The sequence below is a fragment of the Perna viridis genome, chromosome 3 (genome assembly GCF_037379345.1).
Source record: "Perna viridis isolate PV_CMFRI_1.1 ecotype Kerala chromosome 3, ASM3737934v1, whole genome shotgun sequence".
NCBI classification, from domain to species: Eukaryota; Metazoa; Mollusca; class Bivalvia; order Mytilida; family Mytilidae; genus Perna; species Perna viridis.
This window is the reverse complement of record NC_142447.1, coordinates 40,241,446-40,258,774: the sequence shown is the minus strand read 5'-3', so window position 1 is coordinate 40,258,774 and position 17,329 is coordinate 40,241,446. Positions and strand designations below refer to the sequence as shown.

General features: G+C 31.9%; 2 protein-coding genes and 1 long non-coding RNA gene across 5 annotated transcripts; 2 read left to right on the top strand and 1 right to left on the bottom strand.

The window, feature by feature from the left end:
• Positions 1–134: 134 nt before the first annotated feature.
• On the bottom strand, positions 135–7,183 carry LOC148622241 (uncharacterized). Of its 2 annotated transcripts, XR_015920609.1 has the most exons (7): positions 6,491–7,183; positions 6,052–6,163; positions 5,664–5,761; positions 5,180–5,237; positions 4,873–5,028; positions 3,819–3,967; positions 135–2,142 (listed from the first exon to the last, which is right to left on the bottom strand). It is a non-coding gene; the product is annotated as an uncharacterized LOC148622241 (long non-coding RNA). The 2 variants fall into 2 exon arrangements; XR_015920610.1 differs by lacking the exon at positions 6,052–6,163 and having other exon boundaries at positions 136–2,142.
• Positions 7,184–7,453: 270 nt separating this feature from the next.
• Positions 7,454–15,640, top strand: LOC148622240 (interferon-induced protein 44-like). Of its 2 annotated transcripts, XM_088571948.1 has the most exons (5): positions 11,131–11,148; positions 12,961–13,012; positions 14,044–14,256; positions 14,642–14,784; positions 15,501–15,640. In XM_088571948.1, the coding sequence occupies exons 2-4, from the start codon at positions 12,965–12,967 to the stop codon at positions 14,735–14,737; spliced, it is 357 nt and encodes a 118-aa protein (XP_088428074.1). In that variant the 5' UTR covers positions 11,131–11,148; positions 12,961–12,964; the 3' UTR covers positions 14,738–14,784; positions 15,501–15,640. The 2 variants fall into 2 exon arrangements, with proteins under 2 accessions (XP_088428073.1, XP_088428074.1); XM_088571947.1 differs by lacking the exons at positions 14,044–14,256; positions 14,642–14,784; positions 15,501–15,640 and adding exons at positions 7,454–7,524; positions 9,060–9,585 and having other exon boundaries at positions 11,133–11,148; positions 12,961–12,983.
• Positions 15,513–16,467, top strand: LOC148622239 (interferon-induced protein 44-like). The gene is made up of 2 exons (XM_088571944.1): positions 15,513–15,678; positions 15,981–16,467. The coding sequence occupies exons 1-2, from the start codon at positions 15,513–15,515 to the stop codon at positions 16,271–16,273; spliced, it is 459 nt and encodes a 152-aa protein (XP_088428070.1). The 3' UTR covers positions 16,274–16,467.
• The last annotated feature ends 862 nt before the right edge of the window (positions 16,468–17,329 follow it).

Genomic DNA, 17,329 nt, shown 5'->3' with positions numbered 1-17,329 from the left:
TGCCTTCTAGTATTAACTTTTCTATGAAGAACTTTTGATTGACCTTTGTTTTTATGTCCATGGTGCTAGGCAAAGGAGCATAATGTTGAACTCATGTCTATCCCAAACTTTCATGCTATGCGAATATAAAAAGAACAGAAATACTGTGTACGAATACTAATTTTATTCACTCTTCATTGGTTTTTATTTTGGTACAAATGAGTAACGAACAGGAAAATATATATATGCATTTTATGCATAAAAAAAATCATTACCTACAATAAGATAGCAATTGGCCTGAAAAAACTCTGTGTTATTATCTTTTGAATGCATTTTCCTGCATATCTTTGAATATTGTACAATTAATTTCTAAAATTTCATAACATTGTTAAATTGTAGAAAAGACTAATTCTAGCAAATGGTACGATAACTGATGACCTTAAGGAACCAAATAATACAATTCAATAAACATAAATGTGATTCCTACAGAAGAAAGATACTAAATATGATAACATCTCTTTAAAAGGATAAAGTTTGATCAATGAACACAGGGATTAAATTTGTGAAATTAGTATTTCATAAAATTTAAAACCATGGGGCAACCAAAAAACTATTATAACTTTAATACTGAAACCCTTTTTATTAATTATAAAGCTTGACTATAGCTAATTGTAAATAATGTTCAAAATAAATTAGCGCGAAAATCTCATCAATGCCTTTTTTTTTTATCAAAATAACAAAATGTATTAAAAAATTGTTGCTACTAATGCATAGAGGCAAACAAAACTCTATAGTTTATTAATTTTCAGTTCAAATCCATGTTGAAATACTTTTAACACAAACAGTCTGTTGATGGTTTGTTAACAATCACTATTCATGTAGAAACTCATAATCTCAAGGACTCATATTGAAAATCTGTAAATGCATGTTTTTGATAACAGCTTTAAATAAGTACAATTCATAAACAATGGGAATGGGGAATGTGTCTAAAAGGCAACAACCCAATCAGAACCTTAGATACCTCCCTCTCAATACCCCACATCACAACACTTGCACTTTTTTGAAAACGCAAGCCTGACCCTCTCAAAATGTGACAAGATAAATGGAAAGTAAATTATATCCAGCTGTTACAGTTAACTAATCATTCAACAAAGTTTGAAGAAAAAACATTCAACAAATGAAGGCACTCTCCAGGCAACAACACACTATTACACACTTAAGGATGGACAGGCTCTTCTATGCATGGGGTATAACTATCTATATTGTGATTCACAAACAATACACACATAATCATTTCTTGGCACTTTGTTCAGTCCAATGCATTTGAAGTGCAGCCATCGGCCACACACTGCACCCATGCATCTTTAATTGGCTTTTGACAATCAAGCATGTCACAAATTGTCGTCTGTGCCTTTGGTTTTCTAGATGTTTTTATGATTTTCTTTGTGACATATTCTCTGATTACCAGAGCAGCCTTTTGGGTCAATTGCATTGGTTGAATACCCTTGGTTAAAGCTAGTGCATTATGAAACATAAATTGTACAATTAATATAGCAAGACATTCTCTTCGGATTAATTCAGGTCTGAAGCTGTCAGTGGTTGCGTTTAGTACTGTGTTCATTGTTAATTGTTTTTATGCTTAATTTGTTATATTCCATACTTATACATTTGACTCAGCCTTTTTCTGAATTGATTGATTGCTTAATGTTCAGTGACAGGTCAGATGCATATTAAGGACAAGATCATAAACATAATAAATGAATACTAACCAACACACTGAGCCAGTTCTTAATGGGAAGGGCACAATTAAAAAATCAATATGGTGAAGAATGTTAATAGTTATGTACATTATTATGTCCTCTGTCCTTAACCTAAAATTTAACAGGACTAAACATCTAAGTCAAAATATCAAACCTATTGTACACAGATTTTTGTTGGGGCATTCTTTGTTTCATTGTTCCATACTCTACACAAAACACTAATAAACTGGCACCCAAGAAGAATTTATCTGCATGTGTAAATCATATCATGGTTATATTTACCATAAGTATAAACAGTCCACAGCTATGGCCATCTTTTTTTTGACTAGATTTTAAATTTCCACTCTTCCAATTAGCATCAATATCATCTTTTATTTTCTCACCTCTTATTTTCATGTAGTTCCTGCAAAATGTTCTTGTTAGTTATAATACAAATGCAAGTACATGAAAATGAAAAAAATGAAATAAATGTCTCAGTACAAATGACACCTTTAATGCTTGTTATGCTGAAAATTGGTCTGTCACTTGTCAGTTTTGTCCATCTCTGGTCATTATTTGCTACCTGTGTGGTTCAACTGGAACTTGTGTGGTTCAACTGGAACGAATCAGGAACCAAAGCACATTCATCCTACAGCCTGTAGATTGTGAAGGCTACTGAAGCCAAATAAAATGTGTTACGGTCACGAGTTGTGAAAAAATGAGGATTTTTTCCAATTTTTTGCCTCTGTCCTAAAACCGGTAGTAGTCAATACAAGGGATTGACATCCAAATGGTGGCAACAAAAATCACTCTTATTTAGTTTCCAGGCAAAATAGAGTACTACAGATCAATTCTGCTCTGGCAAGGGGCCAAGAAATGAACCCTACCACCAACAAAATCTCATTTTTTTTTCGACAGTGGAAACTTGTGACCTCCTCTTTTAGCTTTCAAGTCTTTATTTATTAACAAACTATATATCAGATAGCCTCATTTTAAAGCACAGTCACACTGCTAGCAGATGGTCACAAAATGCACTTTCCTAAACTAAGATTTACATTGCCAGAAGCGATAAAGCAGAACCAGGTCCAATCCCGAACAGATCCAGGCGTAGCATGACAAGGGTTAAGTTGCAACCACTGCAAAGCTTGGGAAAAGGGCTTTCAAAATCAGTATACTAAAGGTAGGATGATCATTAATTTTTTTTCTCAGATATTTAGCTTGAATAAATAATAATATTGAAAATCCACATTTTTACATTGCCTGCTATCTGAAGCATGGAGACAAATTAATCACACAATATTCATACACTTTGTACTAAATTACAAATACACATTCTCAGCTTTATTATGATTAATGTGATCAACATACAAACATCATATGCACTTACATTATACAATGCATAGAACTAGTCTTGTGTGTTCTTGATACTACATTGAAAGAGGGATGTGGCTGTTGACCCAAAAGTGTTAGGTGAGAACCAACTAAGACTGTCATTCATATGTTACATATCTGTGCTACAGTAGATGTGATATGCCTGATCACATGGACATATTTTTACAAAACTTATAGAGACCAAAATTCATGAAAATTTGTATGTCTTTAATGTGATATTCAATTCAGCATAGTTTCAAGAAAATTGGTGTCATTTTTTACAAGGGCCTAATGGGCAACAGTACAGCATAATCAGTCCTGTATTAGATGCATGCCTGTTTAAAAAGTAAGTATCCCTCAAACAGTTGGTAGAACATAAAATAAACAAATATAATAGTATATTATATATTTTAAAGATAAAATTTATGAGATCCTTATTCAAAATCCATTAAGAGTTACCTTCTATATCTAAATAAAACACTTTACATAATGAAAATTAATTATGTTTTAATTCAGAACATGTATCAGTTGCATTAAAGATTATTTAAATTTTCACATGTTTTTCATTTTTTTCAATGGATAATTCATTATTTCCCTTAGTTTTTTTGGTTCATAATTCATGGAAAACATTGGTAAAATGCACTTATATGAGGGTGTTGTGTTAAAGGAAATGCATAATAAAGATTTATTTGATTTTCATTCATTTTCACTGATAATTAATTGAATTACCTCCAATGTTGTACATATTTGTCATTGTTCCCATTCATGGAATCCAGTATTGATACTGATTTACATGGAATATTTGCTGCCAGTAATATCCAGTGGTTTTGACACTTGTTGATTGGCACGAAAATGCAAGTGTATCTTGCGAATTTAACCTACAAGAACCAAATATAATTCAGCATGTGTGTTATAAATGCAAAACAACATGAAACTTTAACATTGAATTTTCAACAGACCATGACTGTGGAGTTTATTCCTAAAATTGGCATGAATTTGTGATGAAATGATGGTAATGCATCTGCACACCAAATATCATTGACCGAGCATAAGGGGTTCAAGTTGAAATTAACTTATCAGAAAACATAAGTGAAGTTTGTAGGTGCTGTCATCGCTGGAATAGAAAACATAAGTTTTGCCTTCCATGACTTCCGTTGCACTTAACCAGTAACTGTTACATACAAAATATTTTTCTTTGTTTCATTTGGTAACTGGCAGTTAATATATCTGCATAACTCGTAGTCATTATCTTAAAATTTTAAAATAATACATGTTGTAAAAATGAAATACTTACCTTACTGTAAAACCAAGTATCGAACCGTTTTGGCTCCCAAAGGACTGCCATATATGATGGCAGAGCGAAAATATGACCCTCTTGTTCTAAATTGTTTTCACTTTTTAAAAACACGATAAAATTTTGATCTTTCTCCTTATTATTAATTTTCTACATTTCATTCAGAAAATAACACGACACACAATTTCGCTACATTTTTTTTTGAAAGCCACTAAGTTATCAGTATTTGGCCAATGGGGAAACAGAATTGCGATCAGGTAACTTGCGTTTCCATGGAAGAGCGTCTTTAAGGTCAAAGGGTAAAAATTGAAAATATAACAACTGCATCAGACAGAAATGATTCTGCATAAACACATAACCTTTGCAGCCAAAAGTATAAAGATTTATAAGTCCTACTTCTACATATCACTGCACTCCTTTCAGAAAGATTTCCTCTGCTGAATATATACTACGAATGTAACACTACTCTGCAAGGGAATATACATTTACCTTATCATTAAGCCAACTGGAGCCTTGTAATGTGCTCAGATCTTTCCCCTCTAAAGTTTCACCACCAACATCATACCTAACTGATCTGTTTTTTGTACAACATGTATGGGGAGGTTTTTAGAAGTCCATCACATTTCAAGTCTTTTATGAAATTCCCTAAAAACAAATCAGAATAACTATAAATGAAGGATATAAGTGAAATTAATGGTTCAAATTTACATTGAAGATAATTTGTTAATTTTTCTGAAACAAATCTTAATGCAAATAAAACAACAAAGTATAAGAGCTTATAAATGACATACATCACCTCTGTATCTTACATTCTACATCTTCAAGATTACATTCCTGGTGTGTATCATTTATGTCTAGAAAGGAAATAAAAATCATTATCAATATCATGTAACCGGTTACTTATTCATCATACATACATCATTTTGCAGTATATGAACAGAACAGTGACATTCTAATAAAAAAATTGCAACAAATGATCAAAATTACTTTTCATTGTTGAGTTAAAACATAAACAGCCACTGAACAGATGAAAACATAACCCATTTCACAAATTTAAGGAGTCAAGAATCCAAGATATCCTATAAAATATTGGATATTCTTAACCCGTATCTTTCTTCACTAATGCTTTTCAAAACATGTCTACCGCAATATTTTATGCAATATTATATTAATGTCATATGACAAAAATGTGCTACCAAATTCACTCCAAACAATTGCTGAAATACCTTTTAAAGATAAATTTGGCAATAAAAAAAAATTAGAAGTTTTATAGTTCTCACCTTGATTTGTAAGACACTTCATAAGATCCTCAAAAGCATTTATAGCAAGTTCATCTGTTCTTTTTGGTCTACTTCAAGTTGAAAAAATCCCTCATCCACTGAAATATAAATCACACATCTTTAGATAGATAATACATTTTTGTCACAGTATTACATATTACATACCTTCTACTTCTTCAGGTTCACATGTAAGTAGTAGCCAGATTATTAGTTATTTTTAGTACGAAAACATTCGTACAAATCAAGACTCAGCTTTTTACTAGACAAACTGTGCTGGACTAGCTCAAAAAAGCAATAACCCAAAGAAAGGCAAGTTACCACACTCAGAAACAATTTTTTACTTTAATCAGTCATCACTTCACCTCACAAAGCTGCATGCAGAACCTACCATTTTTAAAGTCTTTGGTGTGATGAGGTCTGATATCAAACCAACGATCTCCACATTTATGGCATTGCCTATCACTTCACCAATGATTTTCCACACTTAGCAGGGTAGGCCACTACCAATAAACAGAGTGCATCCTCTTATGATATCAAGTTGATTGAAATTAAAAGTAACTCTCTTATATTTGAACAAATATTTTTAGTTAATACATTGCTTGTTTATAATTATGATAAAACAACTTTATAGACATTTAAAATTAAAAATCTTATACTGATGATATACATGTACTGGTACTGAAAAAAAATATTTATAAAGTGATAAAATACCTAAAACAAGAAAAAATACACACTGTATATAAGAAATGAGTACTTACTATATGCACTACTGTTTGATTACAAAATCTTTGTATCAGTTTATGCATAAAGGATAAATATTGTCTTACCAACGATGAAGAAAGGGGTATCCTGTACAGGAATGTGTGAGCCATGAGTGACAGCACCATCATCTTCCCAGCGCACAAAATGCTGCACTAAGCATTGTTCTGAAATAAAATTAAACAATGAGAGAATTACAAATAAACATATGTATTTGGATTTAAGTATCATCTCAGTTATGTTTTCAAAAATGCTACATCTTTTTGACCTTTCTATTTTCCCTCCCTTCCACCTTCAACCATCAAAAAGAGATTAGTCAGAACAATCAACACCAATGTTCATTTACAAAATAAATCACAGCAATAGATCTTCTGACAAAAATAAATTGCACATTGAGAAGAAAATATGGAAAAGGATATTTATTTACAAAACAATATGCCTCAACATTAAGGGAAAATTTTCCCAAACTTTTGGTAGTTCTTGGTTCTGCATAAGTTGTGGAGGTAGCTAAAGAAAATTCCTCCACAACCGAATTAGCCGTCTCCAGATCTTTCACCCATCCATAGTAAGGGTTTGTGTGTTTAATGAACAAGTCGCATCATGGAATGTCCTCATCAATGGTATCACCAGTGGCAGTGCTGGACATACCCTTTAAAAAAACTTTAAATGTATATACAAGTGTTGTTAAACGAAGAGTTGAATCTGTACATGAATGAACATCTATTATGTTGCTCCCATAAATCTCTGTCGGAGGGGAAAATGATATTCACAATTCAGTCAAATAAATTTCAAGTTGGAAATTCACAACCCAAATGTATTTAATGAAAATGATGGTCACCCATTATTATCTTTTGATCCTTCTCATTAAATATAAAAAATAATTGGGTATAAAAGCCGTCAAACTTACTTGTTTGGTTTTTTTTTTACAATTAAATTGCCCGCTTCTTAAAGTTCTTCATGCAGTCAAAGTGAAAATAGCTTTCGAACATGCGCAATGATAATTATAATATTCCCTACAAACTCGGTTCCATTTCCGCATCACGTCACAATCGACCCTTCTTTGCATAACGAAAGTAGGAAGTTATATACCGATGGTTGAAAGGTGCGTATAAAATACCACTGTCCTTGTTTTACACCTTTAAATTGGAAAGTGGGGTATGAAAGTGGGGATACATTTGTATATATTGATAGGGTGTCCATTCTATTCCTTCCAATTGTGCACTCCTTATATTTGATTTTGATGTGAATGTTTTTGAGGTCGCACATTAGCAAAATATGGACTTTGTCATTCCCTGACACTGGGTTACCCATCTCGTATCTGTAACTGCTTTTGCATCACTGAATGGAATCCATTGATATTTTCACGGAATCTTTTTTTTCATATTCTCATTTTGCACCTTCAAATTTATATTATATTTTTTTTATTTTATTTTTTATTTATTTATTTTTATTAGTTTTTAAATAATGCAGTGGTAAAGTAGGCTTAATGTCATTATATCTAAAAATATATTACAATGATGAGTGTTTTCTAATATTAAAAATGATTTTTTAATATTACAAATTCATTTTTTAATATTATAAATTCTATTTCTAATGTTACAAAACCCATTTTTAATATTAAAAAAATCATTTTTTATATTAAAAAATCAATTGAATTTCTAATATTCCAAATTGATTTTTTTAATATTAGAAATTGATTTTCTAATACTAGAAAATGGATTTCTTGTACTCAAATTGCGTTTTTTTTTAATATTAGAAAATCATTTTTAATATTAAAAAATGTGACTGGTTTTGCAATATTGCAAAGTGATTTTTTTAATATTACAAATTCATTTTCTTATATATACAAATTCAATTTGTAATATCACAAAATGTGTGATATTTTATAATATTACTAAACAAGGAAATTGTAATATGAGAAAATGAATTTTAATATTACAAAATGAATTTCTAATATTAAAAAAATATTTTCTAATATAAAAAAATGGTCAGAATCAATATAGGGTTTCATATAGGAAAACATGGAATTGTCATCTATGAATGTGGGGACATGGTGGGAGCCATCTCTTATCTGTTACTTCTTCTTTTATTTTTCTAATTTTGGTTATATTTTAAAACCAAATATCACTTTTTTAAATTCCACGTATAACTGGGTACGGGAGCAAACAATTAAAAAAACGGCACTGACACAATCATATGCACTTTCTTTGTAGTTTTACCTAATTCCACAGGGTTTCCCCAACTATTATCAGAATAACGACCAAAAGCACTTACCTACTTACACCCGATTTCACGATATTTTTGTGGTAAACGGCAAATAGCCCAAAGTTAGATACGGCAATAAGAAATTTCACACCCACAGATCACTACACTGTGAAAGGGTAAGTGTGGGTGTGCTACGACTGTATAACGTCCTAAATTTTTGACAAAGTCGTGTCAGATCCCAGTAGTGTCGTGACTGCTTTGTGTAAGGTACTAAACTGCATATGAAGAAAAAACGGAAACAAGGACATATCAGGTGAAGAGTTTCTTCTAGATCCAAAGTTTGTTTTTCGTTCAAATATGAAAAAAAATTCCACTCTTTATACAAGTACATATAGTTATTGAAAATAACCTTTTTCTATATATTTGTCTTAGATGGCGAACGAATTAACATTCCGTGAACAAGTATTGATTTCAGCGTGGATTGGGGGAAGAAAAAAGAGATATACGCGTTTGTTTTCCGCCTCCGAACAGGAATGCTCTGCTGCAACTTTTCACCAAAATTGTAATAACAAGGGCCCGACGTTGACACTTGTGTTCCACAGTAACGGCAATGTTTATGGTGGATATGCACGAGTTAGCTGGATGCCTGGTAGTGGTGAATCTGTCTATGACGCCGACGCATTCTTGTTTGTTCTTGAAAGAGGAACGATGCAAAACGCGGGTAAATTTTCTGTTAGAATTCCTGAAAATGCACTTATGATGAACACTACATGTGGACCCGTTTTTGGAAATGGACCAGACCTCATGGTATTCAAAGATACTATCACAAAGGGGACGACTGGCTTACCTCTTAATAGCGCAATGACTCCTGAAAGTTATCAGTGGAGCCAAGAAACCGCAACAGCTTTGACAAATGGGACGTTTGAGGCTTTGGATGTGCAGGTGTACGCAGTAGAAGGTATAAATGAATTATAATCACACAAGTCCACCGACGAGACCTCTACATCTCCCCGCCTCATAAGAGAGGTTTATCAAGATCTTTATAGGTTGATAGATATTTTAATAGTAGGTTACTATCAACCATAAAAAACGAAACATTATAACGTTGCAATGGAATGGTTTTGTTTCCTGTGATGTAACTAAATATATTTTGTAAGCAATGAATATAACGAAAAAATATGCACTACATGTTACAAGTCGAAGAGCACTTTTTTGAAAAGTACAAAGTAATAAATATTAAGGATGAACTGAAAGTTTTTAAGACAAAAATATCAAGAAGCTGTATATCCAAATAGAAAAGCAAAGTAACAATGTCGATAAAAAGTTTATTTGTTGGAACCTTTAGATAGTTTTTATCATGGCATCATTTAAGTAATACATCGAAATATCTAGGCAGTAAAAGGCATTTAAAAGTCAATATATCAATTTCATTCATTGAACTTTAAAACATAAAGCTGTACAAAAAATCTTAAATAATATTAACTGTATCAGAAACTTTAACATTTTAAAATAATGTATCAGATCGCAAATTAAACGATGTATTTGGCTGCGCATATTGTTTGTACTTGCCCTTAATGTACAAAGATCGTCATTTTGTATCATCCGAAGCATTGTCTCGTCCTTCATTTTATCTCTATTCATGGAGAATGCACTAACCAATGTTTATGCATATGTATTATATTTAGCCACGTCAATTCTATTTAAAGAAGATTTCCATTTTGTAATTCACGTTGTGTTTGAAATATGTTTTCGATTGAGCTGAATAATGTAGTTAACGATTGAGCCTGATATCGCTGTTCAATATGATGACGACCATTCTTTACTGATCATTATAAAGATTAGACTGGAGGAGATGATTCATTCATTTAGATAAAAAAATTCAAATTCACATTTATTTCTTATTCGGAGACAGTCACAGACCACCTAACTAGTCTTAACTTTACATTCAGTTGTTGCAGTGTAGAAGTATAAGTACATGTACATAGATTGTACATGAAATATGCATTTTGCAAGAGTTTTCGTTATTAATTTGGTTGATTTAAGGAGGCAGACCTAAGGTAAGGGACTCAACTCTTACAAATAATTGGAACGTTTATATTAAGCATTTTACTTCAATCTCATGTAAGCACCAAAGTAACTTGGATTAATTTCATTCTGTTTCAAATGAAAGCTTGGAAGGCTTTGGTGAAATTGAATATGATACAAACATAACCTTAATTTTATGAATTTTGTCCCTTACCCTAAGTCTACCTCCTTAATTGAGAAATGAATGAGTGCCCCCCCCCCCCTACAAAAAAAAATACACATCTGTGGTCAGAAAGAACCATAGTTACATAACAATATAGTGTGTTTAGATTGAAAAAACACATCGATTGTTTGGTGGGGTTTCTGCACAACTAATATTTGGGAGTATTTGAATTTGATATGGCTTTGTACTTAAATGCAATAACGATATCATGCATAAAATCATTTATGACAAATACTTTCCTTTGATTAATTTAACAGATGTAACAGAAGAAACCTTAAGGCTAAAAACCACTAATTCCACTTCCCATAGGCTTCTATGCTAATTTCACAATATTCAATGGCTTCTCTGGACTTTACCTTAACTTTAACCTGCAGATGACTATATATCAGCATGATTCTACATATGTCAGCTCACAATCCTCAGAATGGCATGTGGGGTTAGCAGACTTGCAGTGCAGTACTGGTCACCGGAAGTGAAGTGTCTATAAATAGCATGGGAAATCCCAGTGTTTTCACAAGATAAGGGTATATTTAGAAATCATTATGGAGATTAGGCTTCACATCACAAGAAGCAAAATGCACATATAAAATGTACAGAAATGTTTTTCCTTTCAGAAACTGTTTAAATTTTTTAAATGAGATGAGAACTTTTTTCACAGCACTATGAGGAACAGGGGTAATTTCTGCGTAGGACTATTTTTGCGTACGTTCCGAATGCTCATTGGTTGAATTGGTGGTCTGTAACCTAAAGAGTCACTTTCTGTCTTAGAAAAAATAAATAACTACACAAGTATCTTCCTATACACATACTGAATGCATTTGCAAAGTTTCAGTGAAATGTGACAAGCACTTTTTTAAATATTTGATTTTTAAATATAGGGTAACCAAGTTGCGCGAGCAAAAAAGTGACAATATTCTACCATACTTAAATGCATTTAATATTTGCAAAGAACTTTTTCTGACTTTTCAAATAAAAAAAATCAATCACAACTTGTTTTCTTACAATATTAATAAAGAGATAGCCTTTAAAAGTAGTCATTTTCTGAAAAATTAGTCTATTTTTAAAAATTTATGTCTGACATGCCTCCCCCTTTTTCTTGATCACATGTCAAAAACCCTAATTCTTTAAATTTTCGCAAAAGGTGATATCTTTGGCTTTAAATTTGTAAATACAGTGTTTTCACAATAAAACATGACAAGTAAAGGGCACCTAAAGCAAAAAAAGTACTCAAAACTGCATTTTCCATGTTGTCATAGGGAAATGCTTATATGTCCTTAACCGCAGTAATGAAAGTGAGTTTTTCCTCATTTCTAATCAAATTTTTGCTCAAATTTACACAAAACTTGATTTCAAGTGCTGATTACCACCATATTTAAGTAAATATAGCCCTCAAAGTTAAATATTTGATATTTTCATTAAATTTTCTACACTTTTCACAAGATAGGACATAAAATTCAGCCAAAAAGACCAATTTTCCATAATTTGGACCAATAACTTAAAAAAATGCATATTTTGAAGGATTTTTGTAGTGTATTCCTCTCATAGCAAAGTTTACAAGATCTCCAAGTAGTTTAAAGCTATTCCAAGAAACTTATCATTTTGCCATGTCCTCTGCTTAAGGCTAAAAACCACTAATTCCACTTCCCATAGGCTTCTATGCTAATTTCACAATATTCAATGGCTTCTCTGGACTTTACCTTAACTTTAACCTGCAGATGACTATATATCAGCATGATTCTACATATGTCAGCTCACAATCCTCAGAATGGCATGTGGGGTTAGCAGACTTGCAGTGCAGTACTGGTCACCGGAAGTGAAGTGTCTATAAATAGCATGGGAAATCCCAGTGTTTTCACAAGATAAGGGTATATTTAGAAATCATTATGGAGATTAGGCTTCACATCACAAGAAGCAAAATGCACATATAAAATGTACAGAAATGTTTTTCCTTTCAGAAACTGTTTAAATTTTTTAAATGAGATGAGAACTTTTTTCACAGCACTATGAGGAACAGGGGTAATTTCTGCGTAGGACTATTTTTGCGTACGTTCCGAATGCTCATTGGTTGAATTGGTGGTCTGTAACCTAAATGGTGAGACCTTGGAGAGAACTTGATTTTCCTGTTTGGAACGCCGAGGTAACAATTTATTTAGCAGTATTGAAACCCTTACTAAAACAATGTTTTTTTTATTATTACTTTCGTTCTTCAATTAATCTCTGATCCTTTCGAAGGGAAATGTGATCAGGTCATGGAAAAAAACATCAACGATCAATGTGTGATGATAGACCCCATACCCTCAGGATATTTTGTTTTACTTGACTCGGAAAACTCTAATTCGAAGAACGGTTTGTCCATAACCTCGAAGTATAAAAGCCGTGGTTGGCTCCTGTACGATTCCTTAAATAGAAAAATAAGTATTCTGTACATTTTATCATGGCATTAACAAAGTAGTTGTATCTGTCATTACTCAAAGGTGGTCAAACAAGGTTTAGGCGCAAAAACCTCTATTAACTTCTAAAATTCTGAAAAAGGTCACGGTATATATTTTTTTTCGTAAATAGTGTTACAGGTATCATCTACATTAATATTTTAGAATCAAACAGCGAAATAAAAAAAATGAATTTTTTTCTATAATGACATTTGTAACACTCTGATCTGCTCATAAATCCTTGTACTTTTGCTACGGTTATTTTACTCCTTTGTGGAATAATTTTCCAAAAAAAGCGATATATCCCGCCTTATAATAAAATCAGGTCTTCTTGGAAATTTCAGAATATTTTTTGTAGAACGTCATCTGACATTTTCCAGCATCCAGGTAACAATTGCCTAATGTAACCTAAATGTGCAAAATGTAATGAAGTATGACTCCGCATCATTTAGATATGATATTTGTATGTTTCTACTTACAAAATTATATTGTTAACAAAAATGATTGAATCGATTTATCATATGATTAATATTTGTACATAATCACGCAAATTACATTTTATTTAGACTATCATGCAAATGATTATCAATGAAATCTAGTAGCTAGAAAAATCAAATTTCCAAGATCTTTATGATGAAGGACTGTTGTTGATTTAACCAGGCATGATCCATCTTCAGCAATGTACATATCACCTTTTGTTTAGTAATCAAGTAATTTATTAAATATTTGTTTTATTCAGTTGCTTCAGAGTATCAAAAAAGAAATCGACGAATACTGGCCACTTAAAGAAATGGGAGTCGCCGAAAATGCTATTCAATATGTCAATATACTGTTAATTGGTCCTGTTGGTGCAGGAAAGTCAAGTTTCTTTAACACCATTAATTCCTTCTTCCGTGGAAGACTCTCGATTCAAGCACGTGCAGGCAGTTCTGATACGAGTCTTACAAAAGCGGTGAGCTGCTTTATTTCTTGTAACACCATTTTGACACACGCTAGATATGGCATTGGTTGTTTTAAACATATTCACACATGTTGTTTTTCACCTTAACTTTACGATAAACTTAACGCATTATTTGATTGTGAATTCCAGTCTCTATTTAAGTTTGATGATATCTTGTGAGTGCTTCATTCATGTTCAGTCATTGTAATTCGCGCCACCTTCGTTTAAATAATTAGCCCGTATTTCAAAAAGCAACGCATTTCATTTGATATTTTTTTGAAATACAACCTACTCGAGGCACCTGAATTGTAACAAGTCTATAACTTTTTACCAAAACCAAATGATTTCTTTTACTTGCTTAATTTTGGTGAAGTCTTTATCATATTCCTTTTTGTAGTTCAATGTTTATCCAATAGTCTCAAACGGGAAAAGATTGAAATTTAGAATATGTGACTGCAAAGGATTTGAAGATGCTCAAGGCGTAGAGAGCTGAATGATATAGAATGCATCCTTGATGGACATGTAAAGAATAAATACATGGTAAATGATACAGCTCTGTATATGTAAACTTTTCGAGATGATCTGTATTATTTTAATTCTAATTTTTCCTTTAAAGGAATATACTGATTAGAAGACACACATTCATTGCAGGTTGCTTTGTCCTATTGGGCATATAAATACATTTGCAAACTTCTTCAGTATAAGCACATTGTTTTGCATATGCATTATATTAACCATGACATGCGAGTTCTTTGGAAAACATTAAGTTCAAAGCCAAGGACTTTTTGATATTCAGAGGGGTCGCAATTTTGTAAACAAATTCGGAATATTTATTCACAGTTTTAGAGAAAATGTATTTGTTCAGGTTAAAGGAGAATACAATTATAGTTCATAATAAATGGGGTTGAATTCTAGTAGTCAAAAGTCATCCCCTATATTAAACTTTGAGTTGTCGAAGTTCGTTGAGATGAGAAATTATTATTATGCATAACGGAAAACTTATGTGAAGAGAGAATAAAGTAATTTATGATTATACATTTGTTTGTTTATGTATATGTATATACTTTTATATAAAAATTTCGGAAAGCCCAAAGTCTCTCAACTTTAACTTAAAACGTTCGATAATTTTCTTTTAAAACATTTAGCAAAATTTCCTGGTATGCGTTTATGTTGTTATGAAAGGAAAATTGGGGAAAAATTATAAACAACAACATAACACGACGTTTGAATAAGATGTTTTGACACCATACTTGTAGTTTACAGACAAAATGCATATCACTAAAGAAAATCCATACTACAGAAGGGACCCTAAGATGCATGACAGAATTCATTGTGTAGCTCTTGTTGTTGATGCTAATAACGATCCTGACTATCCTACGACAGAACACGTGCATGAACAAATAAAGAAAATACAAGATTTGATGAATCTCAAAGGTAAAATATTATTATTTTTTCAGAAATATGTAAAACAAGAACATTTTTGTACCTTTTACGTCTGTCCGTCTACGAAATCTTGACGTATCCTTGACAGAAATTGCATACGCCACTCTAATGAATACATTAAACTCTTAGAAAATATATGAAGTCTAATTGCCTTCAAACTATGCTGAATATGATACATTATAATCCATTAAAACTGAATGTGTGCTTCAAACAAAATACTATATTTCTTATTAATCTTGGATAAAAAAATTATAAGAGGTATTGCTTTGTTTATAATTTTTTGTATTATTTAGGCATTCCTCAGCTTATTTTGATGAACAAAATCGACGGTATATCTGAATCGGTTAAAGGAGATCTTTCCACAGTATTCCACAGTCAAGAAGTCAAGGAAAGAGCTGAAAAATTGGCGCATGCTCTTCGACTAACACCTTATACGGTTCTTCCAATAAAAAACATCGATCATGAACAGAAAATTACGACTAACATTAACATTCTCGCGCTTCACAATCTGCGACAAATGCTAAGAGCAGCAGACGATTATCTTCAAAACTATTTGGATGAATTCCTTGGGGATGAGTTAGACTAAATACAGAGACTGTGTGATATGTGGATGAATTTTCATACACCTTTTATAGAAATCTTAAGTGTAGCTCTGCCTTAAAGCCAGACAGAAGCTTATAATAAGTGATTTATGAATTTTTAAATACCAAATATGTTTTATTTGAAATCCTTGAGAAGGCCTCATACAAACTGTATTCAATTATAAAAATTTAAATGAAAGTTGTCCATTTGAGATATTAACACTTGGTTTTTAGACAGAACCATACTTAAATTTCATAATTCCTTTGTTCCTTTCTTTTAACTGGTATTTAAAATATCCGAATTTCAACGTATACTTATTATACATTCGAAAATAAAGGTATCGTTTTGATCAACATCAGCAAAATTCTATACGAAAAAAAATAATGAAAAAAATACTGTCTTATTTAAAAAATCAATCATTTCCTATTAATCTCCTACAGTTACAATAACACAATTTGCCTGTTAAATTTTCAACTATAAACAAACATCACAGTACTAACAAAAAGAGGCATACCTCTTAACCCTCGAAGTTCAGATAACAGTAACAAATAAACTGGCACCATAGTTAAAAAATCATGGATGCAGTCTATGGTTATTCAAGAGCCTATATAAGAACAAGAAATTGACTCATTGTCTTGATGGGTAAAAGCAGCTAAGTATTCAGTAGAACGGTCATATTTTAAACCTGCAACACTGGAGGACTGATAGACCTAAGTCTGTATTCATTGGCAAAGACGCTTCAAAGTGTATTTGCTCCCTTCATGAGAAATGTATTGTCCCAGTGTACAAAGCCTTTAACAAAACTGAATTTGTACTACTAATGTTGAATAAAAAACAAATCATACAAATCATATAGATATTGCAACACTGTACCCAGTTTTCAAAGAATAATTATACATCGCATCTAGCCCGAAGTACTTGAGACAAAGGATACTACAGACACTGCCTCATAATTTTACCTACACTAAGAGATCAATGGTAAAGAAAAAACTATTGACCAAACTATACGGCAAATGACTTTTGATTCCGTATCCTCCACTTTCCTTTCATCTGTGGCAAT